The following is a 21,715-nucleotide window of genomic DNA, read 5'->3' on the forward strand; positions in this document are numbered from 1 at the left end:
AGATTCAATAGTTTATTCCTAATTTACATTTTTGATCACATCTAATCTACATTTGTAAACAGATATTAGTATCCATGCTGTTTTATGGAAGTACGTGGTCTTCCAGTATTTTCTAGTATGTTAGATTTTATACCATTCTTAATATAAAAACAACCCTCATTGACCATCACTGCCCTCCCCTGATTTCTCTATTAAAAAGAGTCAAAAATTTTCCCTACATCTAACAAACTATATCATGTATGCATTGAGACCCTGATTATGCCTGTTTAATTGGTGTTACATGAACATCAGAGTGCATTTGTGAGAATGCTACCTTGCAGGGGTGTCCACAAGGAAGTTCAAAAAAGTCAGGATGGGGGTATGACATCTGCAAAATGTGTAAAAGGGGAGGGACAGAACTTCTTAAAATTACATCTGCCATGACTTTATGACCATCTTCAATTGATATCCCTGCAACATATGCTGAGAAAGCACAGCATTTATGAAGTTGCTACCTGAATATCCAACCGTTCCTTTTCATCAGCTTACCTGGGTTGTAATATTATGAGAGAAAACAATATTTCTATTCATTTTCCGCACATGCCACACTTAATTTTATGCCCTTCTACTTTTGTTCCTCAGAGAATTGCTGTAACATCTGGATCATTTCCTGTTCACCAAGCCACAACCTTTTAGTGATATTGATGACACATGGATATTAAAGTTCAAAAGGTAAACAGAAGGGATCTAACTATGGAAACATTTGAGAGAAGAAAAACAACAGGGAAAATTATTATCTTCCAGGAAGTCTTCGTTGTAGTTTTATCCCTTATTGAAAAATGTTACATTATAATTATTTTTAAAGGATAATAGCAGAAGCCACTGAGATGCTAACAAGTGTTTTTAGGATTTAGAATCCATGTTTTTTATTCTGAAAATGCTTTTTGCCGAGCATCATGGAAGAAAAAAATACAAAATAAGAGAAAACATAAAGTGTTTCTGAAAGAAAAAGCAGTTGTTAGTAATTGTTCGGGGGGGGGGGGGGGAGACTGTTTATATGCCCAATTATCTCTACTGTTGTGCTTTGTTAAACTTCAGCTACTATCAATCCCCGCATCAAGATCTCTGCTTTATTCAATAAAATGTGACTTATGAACATCAGTTCAATCTTCTGGGTTTGGAAAAAAATCAACACTCATTCAAGTCATAAATATAATGATAACAATGGTAACCTCATCTTCAAATGTTGAAATTAGGTTTAAGACAGTGGTGAAATCCAAATTTTTTTACTACCGGTTCTGTGGGTGTGGCTTGTGGGGTGCGGTGTGGCTTGGTGGGCGTGGCTTGGTGGGTATGACAGGGTAAGGATACTGCAAAATCTCCATTCCCTCCCCACTCCTGGGGCCAGCCAGAGGTGGTATTTGCCAGTTGTCTGAACTACTCAAAATTTCCGCTACCAGTTCTCCGAACTGCTCAAAAATTCCGCTACCAGTTCTCCAGAACCTGTCAGAACCTGCTGGATTTCACCCCTGGTTTAAGAACATTTTTATCCTGAAGTAGGGTTTATCCCCTCTTAAAATTTAAACAATCATCCTTAGCCAAAAGAGAGACAAGTTCAGTAGCTTTTAGGGAAGAGTGTTCAGGTTGTTCCTCCTAAACTCCAGATATTCCTTTATACTGAAAAGAAGAAGAGGGGTTCATCTAAATTAGTATACTCATGTGGCATGGTAAAAAAAAAACACCATTCCATTAACCGTGCATGGAATATGTTCAGGAACAACTACTTTACCTAAGGGAATAAAACATCTTGCACCAGCTTTACATCAGATGTGAACATAATCCCCATTTATACCAAACCATGAATTTATCCAGTTGGGCTTGGATGAATAATGAACATACAGAAGTAAAGTTGCATATAAACATCAACATTGGAATATATTTCAAAATGAGCCATGTATCTACATCTGTCTTGTTCTACATACTGAAGTTCACTTCCATGCCATGTTCTTCCCTTACTAGGTGGGAACATACATTTTCTCCTTGACCTTGGGAGTTTGTAAAGGATGGGCTAAAAACTGGTATATACTGTATGAATTGCATATTTTGTTAGGCATCATTCAGAGACAGAGAGATATCACTGACATGTGGCAGAGTGTGTGTTACATGTAGGGCAATCTTATTTCAACAATTTTATCCTGGCATTTGAAGAAAAAAAGGCCTTTCTGTGCTTTAGCTGTATAGAGTGTGAAAATGATGCTCCCTTTAAAATGTAAGCAACATTTTTATTTCATGCTGCAAATTCCAGGATACCACAGGGCTGTAAATCAGACTGGCACACACTTCAATACATCCCAGAAGCACATTACTAAAAAAAAAAAAAAAAGTTTCTGTCATGCCCATGAAGCCACCAGAAGTCAGGTTTAATTTAACCAAGTTTTTACCTTTATTTTCCTAAAATGTTACACAATGTTCCAAGTTTGAAAGATCAGGCATTTAAAATTAAAATATCAGTTTCATATGAGCAAATTAGATTAGTCTGTACTCTCTGTACCATACAAAATTGCATGTTAAACTGATTCCCAGTCTCTGCTTATGCAGGCCAACTGGGCAGCATTAGCAGCTATCTTGGTTCTCTAAATCCACAGATTTCAAGTATTGTAAAGAAGGGTTGCCTTTTTTTTAAGTGTGCATCGGAAATGACATCACTCTGCATTTTTAATATATGAATTTATACAGCATCACTCTTTTATCTGACACATTCTGAACCACATGGCTTCAGGTTGCTTGCCCAAAAATGTCAATCTAACAGCCAATCATCCCATTTTGGCCACAAAGGTTTCTGTATTTGGCCTCCTATGTGGTATATCACAACGTCTTCACTCAACAGAAATATGAATCTGTTTCATGTTTTCCTTTAAACTGAAAGCCATGCACTGTGGTGAACACAAGTAGGTCAATCCATTTTCATATACAATGGCACCAGGACTAAATCCTCACCTAAGGCAAATATAGCTTGTGTGCATGTCTATGTGTGTGGGAAAGATTTTCATCATAATTCAAATTATGACAGTAATTTTTTTAAAAAAAAAAAACCTTCCATGGCAAACACAAGCTATAGAATGTGATGGTTCTCATGTCTTACTTTTGGGGTGCCTATTAAGCATCTGGTTTGTAAAGGCAGAAACTGTATTTTGGACTAACTGGGCTTCTGGATTCATACAGAGAATATAATAAAACTGCCAAATGTTAGTAGCTGCTGGGAATAGGCGGCCATTTCTCCTAGTCTTCAGCTGCATGATAAATTCATTATTTTCTATACCTGGAACAGAGGACATTATATTCCATCTCTTCTCCCTTTTTCTGCACACTCTCCTGCATAGAATTGACACCTATGATTATCAGATTAAGATTTACACAAAATGGAATTTAAATTATGTGTAGTGTGTAGCTGTAGGGTCATTTAAAAGTATTTCTTCTCCCATTAGCAGCATTGTGGTTTTCATACAATTTTCTTCTTTGCTCCAAATGTTCTTTCTCAGTGTGAGCTAAGATGCAGAACAGCATGAGCCTTCTTTGGGGGAACTGACGGTGGAAACTCTCTTCCATTATTTATTAGCTGCAGCTTTCCTTAACCTGCAACCTTTGATATCATGGAACATACTGTCCAATACCCACATACTGAAAGTTCATTTTAGCTTCAGAGAATGGGACTTTTATTTTAACCAGTCAAGTGGATGATACATTTTAAAAAGTGTCTTCCGTTACGTCTTTTCCCCCAAGATGATGAAGATGGTACATATGTGTCTCTCTCAGTTCATCTTTTATTTTTCTGATAATCATTGTGCAAACTTGGAAATTCCCAAGGCAATTGGTAAACTCCATAGTTGAAGAAGGATTTGATTCTGGGTCTACATCTTCACGGTTTTATGGATTAGACAGGAATAGCAAAGAAAGAAGGAGTTAAAGATTTCTTTAACTATAGACTGGTGCAAATAACTGAGATGCTTGAAATGACAGCATTACAAATACATTCTCCATAAATTATGTTGGGCTGATCATATGAAAGCAGGAAAATTAAAAAGTGCAGCAATGGCTTTGGCATCCTTTAAAAACATTACAAATAGTATTTGGGGAACTCTATAGTATTTACAGATGTTCTCTGAATGGTAGCTGAAGGATGCTAATGTATGTCAATCTGCATGTGTATTCCAAGCAAATTTCCATTCAAACATTCACCAAGAACTAATTTCTTTTTCTCTTTCCTCATCTCACAGACATACAAAGAGAGGGAGAGAGGGAGAGGGGAAGAGAGTGGGGGGGAGGGAGAGATCCAAGCATTATAATTCTAATTAATCAACTCTCTCCTACATTTTCATTTAACATCTGTTTTGAAATCTGAAACGATTTGTGCAATTTGTTGTGGAAAGAACAACAAATGCATAAGTGATAGTGTTTTCTTATTTGGTATAACACTAAAAGTGAATTTGCTCAGTTGCTGTGGAGAGAAGGATCAAATAAGAAAAAAAACTTTAAACTTTAAAGAAAGTTATTTAAAAAATAGGTGATTAAAGACTTCACAATATGAAGTTATTAATCGCACTTAAAGCTCTAAGCACTTAAAATAGTTACTCAAACATTACCACCAGTTTCCTTTTTACTATCCTGGAATTTTGGACATCTTTCTCTTACATTAAGCTTAACCACCAATAGGGACACAAAGCCCTGAGGTTTGTAAGTTGCCCCACCCTTTACTATACATCGTATATGACATGTCTTTTTTAATGAATTTCTGCTACAGAGAATAGCAAACTGTTGACATCATGCAAGGTTTAACTTTCTATTTTTAGTGTATTACAGTGTTAAAACTGAAGCTCCTTCAGGAATAGAAAGTATGATCGTAATTTTTTTTAAAAAAGAACTTCACTGATTATTGACCCAAGCACAAGTTTATATTTTCCTTCCTAACACTCTGCAGTTGCTTAAATTTTGAAGTTTCCCCCCCCCAGCATAGTATTAGTTTACTGTATAAGATGAATTTCTTCCAAAGGCAGAAGTTTTTCATCATCTTTCCCTTTTTTCATTTTTCATGACAAATATTCACAATGAGCTGTTTTTACGTTTTCTTTTCTTGTTTCTGAAAAAGACATTCTGTTGTCTTTACTGATAACATCCCAGCATCCAGATACTTTTCTTGTGCATAAAAACATTTTAATTTGGGAAGCAGGGATCTCTGAAGGCTCATTGATTTTTCAAAACATAAAATGAGGGAACCCTCATACTTGGATCTTATGCCAAAACAGAAACGCTGCCTTAAGTTCAGCCTCTTATTTTACTTTTCAATCAAAAGTATTCAACAGTGAGAGAAAGAACTTGCAATCCACTGGAAAGACTCATGCCGGCTCCATTGCCTCCTTTCCCAAATGATCTTCTAATGTGTCTGTCTTTGCTCTCACACATTCCTACCATGCTGTTCACCTTTCCAGTTGCATTACCATCTTCCTTTGGAATTTCCCCCCCTTGTACGCATACAGTGTAGGCTGACACTGTCAATACTCCACCTTCAGATGCCATTCTCCAGTGTATTATCTCTGATTTCTTTTGGCAGAGCAAGCTTCGGTCATTATGGCACAGTGAAATATTCTAGGATGCTATGCAATTCAGACTGAACTAGGTCTGTATAAGGCACGTGTCTTGATACATACATTTATAGATCATGTACATATATAAAAGACTAACACTGGCTCATTAGAGTCAAAGAATGATCTACATTTAATTCCTGTCTTCAAGTAATGATTTATTTTCGTGTTCCCTTTCTTTGGTTTCAGTGGGGAGCATGCCATTCTCCAGGACCATGTGTTGTTCAATACAATTGGTAAGAATGGCAGTACTGGAGTGTGCCGAGTGACACACCTTCTCCAAGTCGTCATCCTCCTCCTCTTTCTTCACCTCCTCATCCAAGGAGTAGTGCCGTAAGGACTCATAGATTTTCCGCACGTCTTCCGGGATACTTTTTTTCAGGTCTTTGTTTTTCCTTTTGGTCAGCTTGGATGAAGAACCAAACTTGTTGATGATGTTGTCCTCAGATGCCCCCTGCCCATGTTTGCTCAATTGCTCTGATCCTTTAAGGCGCAGATTGTTAGGCTTGTTGTTGATGCTTTCCTGAGATGAAGCCTTGAAATGGCTGTTGCCCAAGGCAGCAAAGACACAACGTTTCTCTGGAGACAGCATATCCAGGGAGTGGGCTCTCTGGTCCAGACCTAAACGCCTGCGTTCCATGCTCCGAATGGTGGCTGCCCTCTGAAGTTTGTCATGGATCTCCACACTGAGCCGCCGCCGTGTTTCCCTGAACTCTGCTGTCACGTTGGCTTTCCATTCTGCTGCATGGGCTTTTATTTCACCAACCTGTCATGGAAAGCCAAAAATAACAGAGGAAGATTCAGAATAAATTCAAAAAATAGTAGTAGTTAAACAGATGTTTATAAAAAGGATTATCCCCTGAAATTTAGATGGTCCCACCCCTGTTGACATTTCATGGACCTTTTTCCAGGCACTGGGCCAGCCTGTCAGATGAGCTTCATGTGTGTATTGGTGGGGACTATCATTGTGTTGACTTTGGTTGTATTATATATTCTCTGCTCGTTTTAGTCCTGTTGATTATTTTTCATTTTAATCCTATATTAGTTGCTCGGAGTTGCAAGTGGGCAGTCATCTAAACTGATTAAGTAAATAAGCAAACAAATGTTCCTCCAACTGCAAATGGAATTAATGAACAATTAGTAGGATCAGGCATTCATTTGTTTTCAAAGGCTGAGTATTTTTATTTGTTATTCAGTTTTCCAAATACACACTAATTTCCTATATAATAAACAAATATTTATATATTACATTAATAGCATGTAAAGTAATGGGGAATTAAAAAAATAAAAATAAAAGCACCTAAATTAAACTAAAAACCTCCTCCTTCACCAACTAAATTGAATTTAATTTTGGGTCTGTGTGTGACTGTGTGTGTATCTATTAATATTCAATATATCTGGACTATGAATATTTAGACTCAAGTTCTAATCTCTTAGTGACAAAAGCTGACTTTGGGCCAGTCACTCTCCCTCAGCTCTAGAGTGGGATGTCAAACATCTAAGTTTGATTTGAGTTCGTACTATTCATTCACACACATAAATACATTTACATACACACAAACAAACAAACATATATTTTTATTAGGATTCAAATAAATATAGGCCATACAGAATTATATTGTTCATCTTGGCTCTCCTTTAATACAAAGCTTGAAAGTCTAAGAACTAACTAATTTTGTAAAGCCAATTTACAAGAATATCAGCATTTTTCCATAAGCATATAATCACTTTTTCACAAGAGTCCATGCTCAATATATGTTAAATTCTTTACACTGAAACCAGTCTAATTTAACAAATATAAACAGTTTTAATCTTTAAGTGACTTAAAAGAACTTGGTTCACCATAATAATAACAACTAGCCAACAAAGAATTGCAAGCACATAACCCATAACAAATGTACTCTCAATTTTATTACATCACTAACTTAAAAAGGATCAGACCCAATTGTTTTAAGAAGATTCTCTATAGACTCCAAGAGACTCTAAAGAGAATTTTTGCTGCATTTTAGGTCATAACAAATATATTTAACACTCCTCAAAACCCGAGGCCACAAATATATTTAACACTCCTCAGAACCCGAGGCCATTGATTGGGCAATATAGAGGCATTAAATTCTCTTTTCTAAATTTCTTCTATATTCTTCAAATTTAGTTTTTGATTTTTTTTTTTTACATTGGCAATATAAAATCATGGGTTTTGAGTCAACAAAGATAATATGTTACAGACACAATTCTCCTAAAGTTTCAGAGTGTGTAAGGGCATGAGAATCAAACAATGAATATAACAAGTCTTCTAACTCTTAAGCATTTTCATTCAGCCTTTCTTTGTGAAATATAGTCCTTTTGTAAAATCTCAAAAATTTAAAGATATCATTACTTAATAGCTGATTGAGAGTTATAGCTTCATGATTAGTTGGTTGTTTTTAAAAAAAAATAAATTAGCAGCTTTTAAAAAGCAAGAATTACTCCAATGTAGCAAATTCTCATGAGATGAAAAAAATATGAATTTCTAATTTAATTGAATTCAATTAGAATTTGTCTACCCAATAAATGACAATTTCTGAGTACAGCTTTTACTATTCAAAATTAGAGATGACCTTCAGCCCATAATCTTCTTTATAAAGTTTAATAAACAACTAATTATTTTAATGTTGTTTTAAAATTTATTTGGATTATTTTATTTTATTTTTTAAGATATTGGATATTTTTTCACAAATTTGTTATGTGCTGTATTGAGTACTGAAAGAGTAAACTTCAAACCCGAAAGCTGTTATAACATGACACAAAACACCCTGCAATATAAGCTACTTGTCAATAGTTACCTCCTCTTTAGTCTTCTTTGAAATAACCCGCAGCCAGTCTCCAATCATGCTGAGGACAGCAGCAAAATATGCAAGGCCCACAAGGATCCAGAACCATACCAAGGGTTTGTACCACTCCCGGTAAGGGATTTCTGCATTTCCTCCTAAGATGGTAAGACAACGATGATGACAATGATGATGGCAACAACTACAACCACAAGAAAACATTTAGATGTGTAGATGCAAAACATATCTTAAAAGTGAAACTACACTTTTTCATTTTCATGTTCCCAATCCACATTATTTTCAATATTTGAGCAAGACTCTTGGCTAACTCAACTCAGTATGCATGTTCACAATATGTTCATACCATCCTGACAGCACATAAAGATATTTAGCATATTGATTTATAATTTGTTTATTGATAAGAGATAAGAAATGGGGAGAGGAGACATTTCACTGAAATATCAGAGAAGGTGAAAAGTTACGGAAGTTGTTTGCACTTGTCTTGAGGGAAGAGGCAGTCATTTCTTTGTATGTCTTTTTTTCTTTATTTTTTTCTTTTTCTTTTTAATTCTGTTTTATATTTGTAAATTTAATAAAATTATTACAAAAAGGAAATAATAAATGATTAGAATAAGTTCACTGTTTTAACACTCGTGTTTATAACAAAAGCTTTTTGCTCATGAATATACAGTATAATCAGATACAAGTTTTCAGCTATCAATATATTCATGTTATTTATAGCTAAACATTAAGACTCATTAATCTGCAAAGGAAATTCCACCTTTTTTGTGATAATTTTCATTTTTTTTTTTTGAATACAAGCTAGTTATCAACACAATGTTTTGCAGCATGTGTTCTCTCTAAAGCCATGTCCCCCCAAAAATGCTATTTGCAGTACAGTCCTATGTATGTTTTAAGGACAGTAAGTTTTACTCACTGGAAAGGCGTGCCTTACAGTGTTGCATTTATTCACCAGGGAGGAAAAATGGGCCCAACTGCTAAGGTAAAGGTAAAGGTTCCCCTTGCACATATGTGCTAGTCGTTCCTGACTCTAGGGGGCGGTGCTCATCTCCATTTCAAGGCTGAAGAGCAACATTGTCCGAAGATGTCTCCATGGTCATGTGGCCAGCATGACTAAATGCCAAAAGCGCACGGAACGCTGTTACCTTCCCACCAAAGATGGTCCTTATTTTTCTACTTTACATTTTTTACATGCTTTCAAACTGCTAGGTTGGCAGATGCTGGGACAAGTAACGGGAGCTCACCCCATTACTCACTCCGTTACTCACTAGGGATTTGAACCGCTGAACTGCTGACCTTTCGATCAACAAGCTCAGCATCTTAGCCACTGAGCCACTGTGTCCCCTCTGGGCCCAACAGCTACATAAACATAAAAAAATTCCCTTCTCACTCTTATGGGTGGCATATGTCTTCCTAAATTTTGGGTCCTCTACCAGAGACCTGGGAGTTTGGAGGTTCTGCACAGTATCTTAGCTGCTCCTAGCAATACATTCTTCTGGACAGAGAGTTCTGATGCTGTTCCTGGAGCCTCTCTCCAAGTTCAGATGTCACAGGTCCCAAGTGACCTTACCACCCTGGGATCACCTTGGCCCTTTTCACATCATTTCAATTCCTCCTTCAGATACTTCTCCAGCTTCTCATACTTCTTCCTGATGTTGCTGTCACTTAGCACCACTATATCCATTCTACTCTATATCAACTCCAGATTCTTGTCAAGAGAACCTGGAATTTATTTTTATGTGAGTGAGTGAGCGAGTGAGTGAGTGAGTGAGTGAGTGAGTGAGTGAGTGAGTGTATACTGTTAATGTCTCTTATTTAAATACAGCCAACACAGGGAACTCAATTTTATTGTTATAATGTTATTTAGTCTTCCATCTTCTACTTCCCTGACCTTCTGCATTTTTACAGTCTGTTAGCAATTTGAAACACTGCAATGAATCTTTTAAGGTGCATTCTAAGTAGCCTGCATATGAGCATGCTTATAATGATTTAAGATTCACATAGAAATCCAAGCATAGAAAGGTTGGCAAAGACTCAAATATTGCTTCTGGTTTCAATTATCTTTCAACAGATGTATTGTTATGGCTTTACAGCTGTCAAGGTATAACAAAGGGCAAGCAGCTGTGCCCTTGTTTTTATGAGCTGATGATGTTCTTCTGATCATGTATCACAGGTCCCAGGGGAGAATCACTAAAGAGTTAACCGTGATCTGTTGCACAGAATAAGCAGATATTATAAAATAAATGCTACTACTTTCCAGCTAAACCAGTGCAATATTTTTGTGTTTGATTGTCATTTTTCTTCCCTGCTGCCCACAAATTAACAGGACAAATTCCTTTCCAAATTGATAAACATCAAGAAGTTTACTCTGGTATAAATTTGCAAATGTCAATGATCTACTGCAGGAGTATATAGCCCAAGGCTCAAAAGCCACATCTAATCCCTGAAAGTTTTAGATGAGATCCTTCAAAATCTACCGTCATAGTATACATAGCAGTTAAGACAATCATACAATCATGCAATATTTGCCTAGGAAACAATCAAGATAGCTAATTATTTTAGTTACACTTAAATGTAAATGAAATGAAATCAAATTTAGTTTTTCTACTGCTCTCTCCCACTGTGCCATCAAGATAGTCAAGTGTTTTTAAAGGAAAGATGGAACTATTCTTCATGATGTTTCTGATCATTATTTTAATCATTAATTTCATCAATGCTTAAATTATTTTGCCATGGGCCAGTATTATTCTGTATGTCAGACAGCAGAGTAACTTTCACAATTTTCAGATCACCATAAATACATGGGTACCACATTAATTCTATTTCTCCTTCAGAATCCTACAAATGAGATGTTGTGCAGGGTAGGAGATGCAGATTTCTTCCTGGTTATCTAAATAAAAGTGTATAGCATCTTGTTGGGAAAGTGGAAAGGAGTTCCTTCAAAGTCCATAGCTTTAAACAGCAACACTGCAAATGAAAAATAATTCCACTACGGAGCTTGCTTATTTTATGGTTTTCGTAATTGATTGCCTTCACTCCTGTCACAAGCAGTTACCTTGACTCCAGTCACATTTAGCCCAGACATTCACTTAAATTCATTGCCTTGACTGGCCATAGTGGACAAAGAGAAAGGGGAAAGGAAATGCCTATAAATATCTCATGTGGAATCATTCGGGTAATAAGTTGGATCTTCTAAAGCAGATTGTAAAAAGATATATTTGTGAGCAATATAAAAAATGTGATAAATTTGAGAGATCAGCATGGATGTGTCAAGAAACACATTTTGTCAGATCAATCTTTTCTCAGTTTTCAATTGGATTTCTAGAGCAGGACACTCCCTAAATGAGGAGGGGATTGCTGCGGTCAACCATGAGACTCTGCAGGCATCAAAAGAGACTATCCATAGAAACCACATGAGAGACCTTGTTGGTGCAGCTGGGCCCAAGAGGCCAATGCCTGATAGATCCTGTTAGTTTTCAGAGTTTGGGGACTTTCTCAAGCATCTTGTTTGTGGTTCACTCAAAACTCTAATTACACACTTAATAAAAGGGCATCCAGAATAAAGGTGCTAGATTTGATTGTACTGAAGTGGCATTTGCTGGAAAGTGGCATTCGTGGCAGGAAACTGGATTATAAGCAGTAATCAATGCTTCAAAGGGGTGTCTCCTTCCACTGTAAAGGAAGCTGTGGTTTGCTCCTGCTCAAGAAGCCTTCTCCCATTTTATTTTAGACAATTTTTCCTGGCTATACTTGTGGATAAGGGATGTGGTGGCTAAGTGGCTAAGTGAGTTTGTCAATCAAAAAGTCGGCAGTTCAGCGGTTCGAATCCCTAATGCTGCAAAACGGGGTTAGCTCCCGTTACTTCTCCTAGCTTCTGCCAGCCTAACAGTTCAAAAGCACGTAAAAAATGCAAGTAGAAAAATAGGGACCCGCTATGGTGGAAAGGTAACAGCGTTCCATGCGCCTTTGGCGTTTAGTCATGCCAGCCACATGACCACGGAGACGTCTTCAGACAGCACTGGTTCTTCAGCTTTGAAACAGAGATGAGCACTGTCCCCTAGAGTCGGGAACGACTAGCACATATGTGTGAGGGGAACCTTTACCTTTACCTTATACTTGTGGATGACTTATGGAGAGACTAGATCAAGAAAGCACAACTTTCTGGTTCTTCTTAATCTCTTAACAGTTTTTAATGCCATTGACCATGGTTGTCTTCTCCAAGAGATTGGAGCAGGGGAATACTGTTCCATCTGCCTAGACACCTCCACTCAATGGAATGCCTCAGGGAGCTTTCTTCTCTTTCTTCTTTCTAATTTCAAGATAAGGTACCTGTCAGCCTGAAGTTCAATATAATCAATATGCCGATGATATCCACTTATACATTCTGTTCTCAAGCTGAAAAGTGATAGATGGTAAAAGTACAATCCAATGCTTAGAAGCTGTCAGGGTTTGGACTGAGAGGAATAGGCTCTGACTGGGCTTCTCCAAAACTAAGTGGCTTTGGGTTTGTGAACCTAACCATTTCAGGAAAATTTCATCTTTGTTTCTGAACAGAATTGTACTCTCCTGCTCCAAGGCAGCACACAATTTGCAGGCTCTCTAGATTCATAGCTGTGCTTTGCTGAGCAGGTGGCAACTGTGGCTAGAAGGGCTTCTGTTCAAGTACCGTTGCAACCATTCCTAGAGTAGCAACCCTAGATGAATAGTCATTCATGCATTTGTTAACATCCTCTCCTCAAGGGTGTCCCTGAAGATCATTTAGAAGCTTTAGTTGATATAAAATATTGCAGGCCATGCAACTTATTTGGTATTTGTGAGCCAATTTAAATCTGTAGTTACAGAAATGGCTAAATATCTATGTGAACTAATTGTTATTGCTTGAAGATGTAGTTTTTTGCTCACTGGGGACAATTACAAATCAACAGAATAAAGAACATCCTTACAAAGCCTGCACAACTATGGGTTCTGATTGTGGCCTGTGATCATTTACTGCTCCCAAGCAATTTGCCAGAGATTTGGAAGCCCAACTAGATCAATCTGCCCAATCCAGGAATGTATTCCCGAATAATCAAATCAGGTTTCAAGCCAACAAGATATTTTAAATCAAACAACTGTCTCTAAACTACAAAGAGAACTAACATTAGCATGTTTTATTATCCTCACAACAGCTATTCTCAAGGGAAAATATAAAAAAAATCTCTGTCAAGTTAAAATCATGCCCTTATGGAGAAGGATTTCTGGAACCCATATATCTTGTTATATTATGCTTTCTATCATCTCTTCTATTGTACCTTCTATGAGGTCATTTAACTTTCTACCAGGAAAGCAACCAGACAGTTAGTATTTATTTTAATGTACAGTTACTTTTATTAGACTGACATGATTTTGTTTCCTTGAATATGTCAATAATTGGTTATCTGTAAAACTAGACATTCCTTTGTCAACCTCTATGACCCAGATATAATTTTATGGCAATTTTATTTTGTTTGAAATAGAAATTGTGTAATTGTTTTCATTACTACTTAGTTAACTTGCAGAATTCTGTTGCTGAATTCTGGCCAGTAACCATTAAAGACTACTGCGACTTCTGAATTCTCTAATATTTGGTTGGAAGTAGGTGGAAAAATAAGAATAGTGATATCTTCCCTTACCATGTTCTGCCATTCATTTTGCTCCTTGGATTTCCCATAGTTACATAAACAGATCTAGATGAATGTTGATAGTCTATGGGTGCCATGAATGACTGACTTTAGTCCAATATTTCATCTTATAGTCCCTCTTTATACTATTCAATAAAGCCTCTTTCATTTCAGCCACATCCTGAGCTACAAGTAAAAATCAGTTGCATGAGTTTGCATAGAACCCTTCTCCTGTCAGAGGTGATAGATCACCTATTCAACAGGATCACTGAACATGGTCTCATAATTATGACAAAAGTATAAAGCTATTCAAGTCCAAACTCTTCTGCGACATTTGAAAAGAGAATGTCCATCTTGCAACTTTCTCAATTATCAGGTCAATTATAACTTTATGCAAGAAAAATCAGTGGGAATCTTTAGGTCTTAGCTCACACTGAGCAAGGAAGGCAGTATACCTGTCCACATTCCTATTTTATGTTTCAAATAGGACTGCTAGTGATTGGCATCAAATATCAATAGCTACAGGGCCTTAGATGGAGACTGATATGGAACCATCAATTATTTGTTGATGATTAGGACCAGGGGTGAAATGCTCCCAGTTCGGACCGGATGGCCCGATCCCAATAGCAATGGTGGCGGGTGGTTCGGAGAACTACTAGCAAAAATCCCTGCCCCCCCCCATGCCCAGCTGAGCCACGCAATCATCAGAGGCTTTTTTTTTTTACTTTTAAAAGCATTTTGGCCGAAGAGGTTATAGAAAAAATAATGCTTTTAAAAGCCTCTGACGATCCCAGCTGAGTTGCCTGATCTTCAGAGGCTTCTAAAAGCATTTTTTTCTGCAACCTCTTAAGGTTGTAGAAAAAATGCTTTTAAAAGTTAAAAAAAAAAGTTGGCCATGCCCACCGTCACATTACCACCACCCCCATCAAGCCACGCCACGCCAAAGTACTGATTCGAAATTGAATCATATCACATTCTGTCCAATATGTTGTTTTCAGTACAGAAACCCGCAATAGCACAAATGTAATTCCCCTTCCCAATGGTGAAATCTAAAATTTGTTACTACTACTACTTGCCTGATCGGCAGGCAACTCAGCTGGGATCGTCAGAGCTTGGATCGTCAGAGCTTGGCTCATCAGAAGCATTTAAAAGAAAAAAAGCCTTTGATGATCGCGCGGCTCAGTTGGGCATGGGGGGCGGGGGCAGGGATTTTTGCTACCAGTTCTCCGAACTTCCCGCCAGCATCGCTACCTACTCGCCCGAGCCGTTCCAAACCGGGAGCATTTCACCCCTGCCCCTTCCCCTATCACTTTTTTCCTTCTTACTGGCTAGAAAAAATAATTTCAAAACAATTATATGCTTTCAGTTTCCAGTTTGAAAGCATACACCTTCACTTAATTGACAAAAGCACATGTTTATGGGTTAATATTGTAGTTTTCATGCCTACAAATTTAACATGCTATTTGTAAGGCAGATTGGTAAGATTTGTCTCTTGATAAATGGGACATACAGTAGTTCACTGCAATTAATCAATCAATCAATCAATTGATGGAATGTCTCACCTGCCACAAAATCCCCAAAACCAACTGTGGTCAGAGTGACGACGACAAAATAAAAAGAGTCCAGGGCTGACCATTCTTCAATATATTTGAAACTGACAGCTGGAATGGTGACAAAAACAACACATCCGGCCAGGATGAAAAGAATGGTAGAGATCACACGAATCTTTGTCTGACTCACTTGTTTCTTCTGCAAAAAGAAAATGATCATCATTTGTGGGTTTCAGGGCACTGGTTTCAGAAACTGACACAAAATAAATTGCTGCCTGGCAATATATTAAAAACCATCCATTCATTACGAATTGCCAACGGCCTGTAAACATGAAAAATATGCAATACTGTACAAGTTTTAATCTCACAACTGTGTATATGAAATCACAGTATTTTCCCCCACTGCCAAACTTCCTAGTAGTAAAGTTTGCAATACTCCAAAGAGAAGAATGAGTGGCTGCTAAACCTTAACTTTTACAAAAACATGACAATTGCTCTTGAAGAAAAAATAGAAGCAGAAGCAGAAAAAGAATAATGGAAATGGCAGTATATTTTGTGTGTGTGTATACTTGAATCAAAGTATGACAAAATGATTAGTCATTCATGATTTCATGCTTCAGAAAAGAATGAGCTTTCATACAGTATGCATGCATCATTTACTCTGCATTGCAGAAATGTGCACTTTAGATCCAAAAAAGGGCAGCACAATTCACCTGGATGGGACCTACAGAAAAAAAATATAGTCTGGCTCATCAAGGCATGGGGACAATATGCTTTTCTTTACTGAAATACTTTACATCATATAAGGGCCAGTATCCCCCACAGTGCCTGAACAGAAATCCAGTTCCTGCACATGAGACATAATGGCACATCTGCATCTCTGCAAAAGGTCACACAGTCTGCAAAGTTTTATGAAGCTGCTTCAAAAGGGTACTTCACAGCTACATTCATCAAACCATTTATTCAACTACACCTCTGAAATCTACACCAAATGAACAGCCAACCTCACATCAAGAAGGGGTCCATGCTCATCCCTAAAGGCACACACAACACCACAGCCATCCTATAGCTCCATTATCAATTGCAGGTTGATGATTTTATTATTCACCAAGGGAGTTGCATACGCTGCCCTTGAATGATTAAATAATATAGTTATCCTCAACAGTATAGAAGTTTATCCTGCACAGTATAGTATTAGTATTAGCCATCAATATATTAGCATAAAACTAAAGGATTTTTTTTCTTGCTCAGTGTGGGATTCGCTCTTCTTTTCTGTGCATGGAGTACTTCCAATTATAGCAGGATTGGTTTCAGATAAAGTGCATTGGGATAGAGCAACTTTAAATTAGCTTTCCCTAACTTGATGTATTCCAGATATGTTGGAAGTCCAACTCCCACTATTCACAATCAGCTGTTGCCATGCTGGCTGAGAATTCTAGCGATATAATCCCAAAATACTCGGACAATATTGACTTAGAGAAGGCTGTTACAGAACATTGATGAAATGAAGTGTCATATTATATTGTTGTTAGCCTTCCTGTCCCCTTTCACAAATACAAACATAGAAACATACATCCATGCATAGAGAAGATGCTTCAAATATGAAATATTCAATTGAGGAGATCCAAACAAGTGAAACAAGTGCAGGATCCAATCTGGGTTGGTGATTGGGACCAGAGATTTAGTCTTCTGAGCTTTCAGGTGCATGCTGGAGCTCATTCTCAGTGAATTTCTCTCTAACAGAATGAATAGTCTAAATATGAATGTAAACTCAAGGGCTGCGAGCCTGATGTGTCACATGCTGGCCCTGCCCCCGCTCGGTTTAGCAGAGAGGGGAAAAGTCCCAATACGTCACATGATGATGCCGTGGCGATGCGAGTTTGACACCCCTGGTCTATAACATTCTGATAGAGAGAAGTTCCCTGAGAATGGGCTCCAGCACAAGTCCAAAAGTTCAGAAGACCTCTGGTCCCAATCACCAACCCAAAATGGACTTCAACTCCACACTGGTTTCTGGGGAATTCTGCAAGTTGAACTCCACACATCTTCAGCTTGCCAAAGCTGGGGAACACTACTTAGACTGTACAGTTTAGGGAAAGCTAAATAGAGATTATATAGTAATAAAAGGTTTTTTGATTGATTCCTATCTTTCCTGCCTTTTCCTCTCATAAACACTTGGCTGTTCATACAAAACTGCAGATGAAGTAAATATTTTTTTCAGGGGTCATATAATTTCAGATTGGAGGTAGAATAAAGGTAAACTGTGGTCATTTGCATGACTGAAGACTATTTCAGATAAAATCTTCCTGTACAAAAAAAATCTGCATTCAAAGAGAACGATATTAAACTAGTTTTACACCTTAGAATGCTACTGTCATTTTGAGGGTATCGAAAGAAAGAAAAATCTAGAAGTTGGATGATTCCCATCAGCTGATCGAAGCACTTTAGAGAGTGAGCAGTTTTCAATTCCACTGCAATTAATATGAATTGGGATGGCTCTAGATTAAATCATCAAACATAAACAGACACACTGTTCAGGGATAACAAGTTGCACAGAATAAATTAATTCCTTTCCTGATCTAAATCTCAGCTTCTTCTGTAAAGTTATCAAACAATATCAAACAGAAGATACGAATTGAGTTAATTACAAAGAGAATCATCCCTTAGGACTCAAGAAATATGCCAAAGAAAGAAGTAGGAAGTGACAAAGGAGATTTTTAACAGCATGTATATATTAGATTTAATTTAAAGTTACCTGGCAGCCTATTGGGCTTGTCAGAGATACTTGGAAGGAATGCCCTCTGGCAAAACACAGAACTGCCTATGTTCTATTGCAACTCACACATTCATTATTTTTTCCCCTGAAAGTCCCTCAACACTATCTAGCTAAGAATTCTGTAACTTTTATAACAATGCTTTTCCTAAATGGTGAAAATACATCTATGAGACAGGTGGCATCACTGGGTCCCATTAAGCCACATTTTTCAGAAGCGCAGATGCTTTGCCATTAAGATTCAGAACTAAAAGAGAAAAAAGGGGGAAAAATAAACATCTCAGTCTTACTCGAAAGACCTTTTCGACTCGTGCAATGCCCTTCCCAAAGATGGTTCCAAGCTGGTCACCTATGCCAGCTAGCAGAAAGCCAAAAAGCGGGATCCCAAAGATGGCATACAAAATACAGAAAATTTTTCCGCCTTCTGTGCTTGGGGCAATATTTCCATAACCTGTTGAGAAAAAAGAAGTTGGTTGTGAGCTCTCTCTTCTGAAGATTGTGAGGAGGAACACCTCTCATAGTTACTACTATTGAGCAACGTATCACATATACTGTACCTGTGCATTTTGTTTTTCTTGCCTAAATGTAGAACTTTACTTTTTTCACCATTGAATGTCATTTTCTTAGATAGCGCCCAATGTTCAAGTCTGTCAAGATCCTTCTGTATCTTGAGCCTATCTTCTGGAGTGTTGGCTATTCCTGCCAGTTGGTGTCGTCTGCAAATTTGATGAGTTCCCCATCTATCCCCTTGTCCAAATCATATAATCTAGCTAAAAGAGATGCCAACTTTTAGCTGAAGAATTTGGAGAGTTTAAATACACCTATGTTAAAAATGCCAATTTTGAAAAACACTGCTATAACCCTATGACCAATAGGTGCCATTAAAAAAACAGAAAAAATGCATTGCTATCTATTTCTGTGTGACTTCATAATGCATTGCTGTTCATTTCTATGACTTCAGAACACACTGCTCAGACCATTGTTGTTGTTTTAAGTAAAACCTCAACTATCTAAAACTAACTTAATCCTGTCTTAGGACACAGTATCATGGAAATTTAAGCATCGGCTTGTCATGTGATACTACAGTAGAAGCCAAGATTAAACATGGGATGAGGCCTGTATATTAACTGCTTCATATTCCCCCCCTCTTATTCAGACCAGGAATTTGACTATTACAATTATAAGTGTACATGCTTTATTTAATTATTTGTTTTGCCAACAATTTAAGTGAAATATATTATGAGCATGATATTAATCCTTGTACTTGCTTTTATTTCATTTTCGTATATTTTCAGTTTATCTTTACTGATAAGCTTTTAAACACATTTAAGATGCACAATGTAGCTATATGCTCCAGAAGACTAAATGAAGGGGGAAAGGAGGATTATCGACTATGTCCCTGCTGACAAAATAAAGCAGATTGGGATTTGTGTGCCTGTGTCTATGGTTAATGAACTATATGGCAAAATTTCTAGCACTTCATAATGATATGCTTACAACGATGGATTCATAAATGTTTAATATCACTTGGAACTTCAACAGAAAATGGAACTTAGCTTGCTATAAAGTAATAGTAATGGCTGGTAGCTTTTTAAAAATTCACATTCAATAAACAAAACTAAAGCAAAATATTCACAGCAAATTGTGAACAGGCTAAACAGGAGGTACAAGTTGAACTGTTAAATATGAGACAATACATATCTTTACATTCAAGATTTGGATTTAACGTTTGGTTGCGTTCTTTAAAAACTTTAAGCTGTAATCAATATTTTATAACTTAAAATACATACTGCAATCTGTAAAGAATCCCCTAGCCAGCTATTATTAAAGATTGGTTGCCTATGTTTGGTTTGGAAATATAAGCACTAAACATGTAAATGCTGTAAAAATATCCAGAAATGATTTTGCAGTTATAACATCCATCATTATTCTCTAGTAGCATTGGGGGTGGGGGGGGAGTTACAGAGATGTATATAAAAATTAGACTTGCTGTATTTGGGTTTCAAAAATCTAGATGACCAAGTAGCTCAGGGGTCTCCAACCTTGGTAACTTTAAGCCTGGAGGACTTCAACTGCCAGAATGCCCCAGCCAGCTCATCAAAGGAAGACCCAAATTTGCAACCAGGACAAACAGGACTGCTGCACGGATAATTCAGTAAGCTTTGCTTCAATACGGGTTGAAGTCATTTATTTCTAAATTCCTCTATAATTATGTGAATAGCTTTGCTGCTACCCTGGGTGCAGCTGGTTGATCACTGTAGGGAACCAGATGTTCAGCTTGATAGACCTTTGCTCCAACCCAGCTGGGTGCTCCTTACATTTATTTGCTTAGTAAGCCTGCAGCTCCAGATCTGGAATGTTTATTCATCATTAAATCTGTCAGTTGGGAGAATGCCTCTCCTGCATTTGAAACGCAGTCTCCATTCACTGGTAGATCTGCCTTTGCTCTTGTTGTCAACTCACTTGAAAGAGGGGTGTGCCTGCATGCATCCTTTTTTAAGAGACATTTTTTTCCCACCACTTAAGTATAGCTATTCCAAAATTGCAAAAATCTGCCAGTGAACAAGGTTCTAATTCAACTGGTGAGGAACACCCAAAAAAAAAACTATTATCGCATGAAAAGGCTAAACAGCATCATGCAACAACAGCCCTTCTGTATCTCAAATGAACCACAGTTCGGTTCTAATTCCAGAACAACCACTTGCTAGTCTTAAATAGTGGGACTGAATTATAAAAAGCTATTTCACCAGAAAATACTAGCATTTTTTTCCAGTTTGATAAACAGAGCAAGCAGAAGTCAGCTTTGGCTTTGTAAAAAAAAAAAAAATGCTGCTTTCTATTATTTCCAAAGGTAAACTAGGCAATATGGCATGTGTGTGTGTGTGTTAAGTGTGTACTTATGCACAAAAGAGAATGAAGGCTTGCAGTAACCTCTGTTGACTGTTCTGATTCCATTTAAAGAAATACAGCAAAGGTAACAACTAAGGCAGCTGACAGTCAAATAAACCTACTTTAAATCTTTTTGTTTTCATTGTCAGCTGAGTCACTCCCATTATTCTTTCAAGACATGTATTGTGTTATGCCATGTCCTCGGGAATCTCCTTACTTTGCCCTCTTTGGCTACTGTCTATTATTCAATGTTGATTGATACATCTGTTAAAATATTCTATAGTTTTCTTCCTGATTAATTCATTTTTTTGGGGGGGTGCCTTTTATTGATTGATTTAGACTCTATGGTTGGGCTCCATACTTCAGACCTCTGAAAGTAGTAGTTGATAGGCTATATACAGTAAAGCCCATTTTCCCCATA

General features: G+C 37.3%; 1 protein-coding gene across 1 annotated transcript in view; it reads right to left on the minus strand.

Annotated features, from left to right (window-relative positions):
* Positions 1-5,748: 5,748 nt before the first annotated feature.
* The window catches only part of KCNK10 (potassium two pore domain channel subfamily K member 10), a 50,379-nt gene continuing 34,412 nt past the window's right edge, over positions 5,749-21,715 (minus strand). Inside the window, exons 4-7 of the mRNA XM_070931481.1 lie at positions 18,696-18,856; positions 15,645-15,831; positions 8,438-8,580; positions 5,749-6,381 (exon numbers count right to left, since the gene is read on the minus strand). Of these exons, the coding sequence (XP_070787582.1) occupies positions 5,749-6,381; positions 8,438-8,580; positions 15,645-15,831; positions 18,696-18,856 (1,124 nt within the window). The remainder of the gene's footprint in view (positions 6,382-8,437; positions 8,581-15,644; positions 15,832-18,695; positions 18,857-21,715) is intronic.

This window comes from Pituophis catenifer, unplaced genomic scaffold, assembly GCF_029215685.1.
Source record: "Pituophis catenifer annectens isolate HBS135680 unplaced genomic scaffold, rPitCat1.0.hap2 SCAF_1, whole genome shotgun sequence".
Taxonomy (NCBI): Eukaryota; Metazoa; Chordata; class Lepidosauria; order Squamata; family Colubridae; genus Pituophis; species Pituophis catenifer.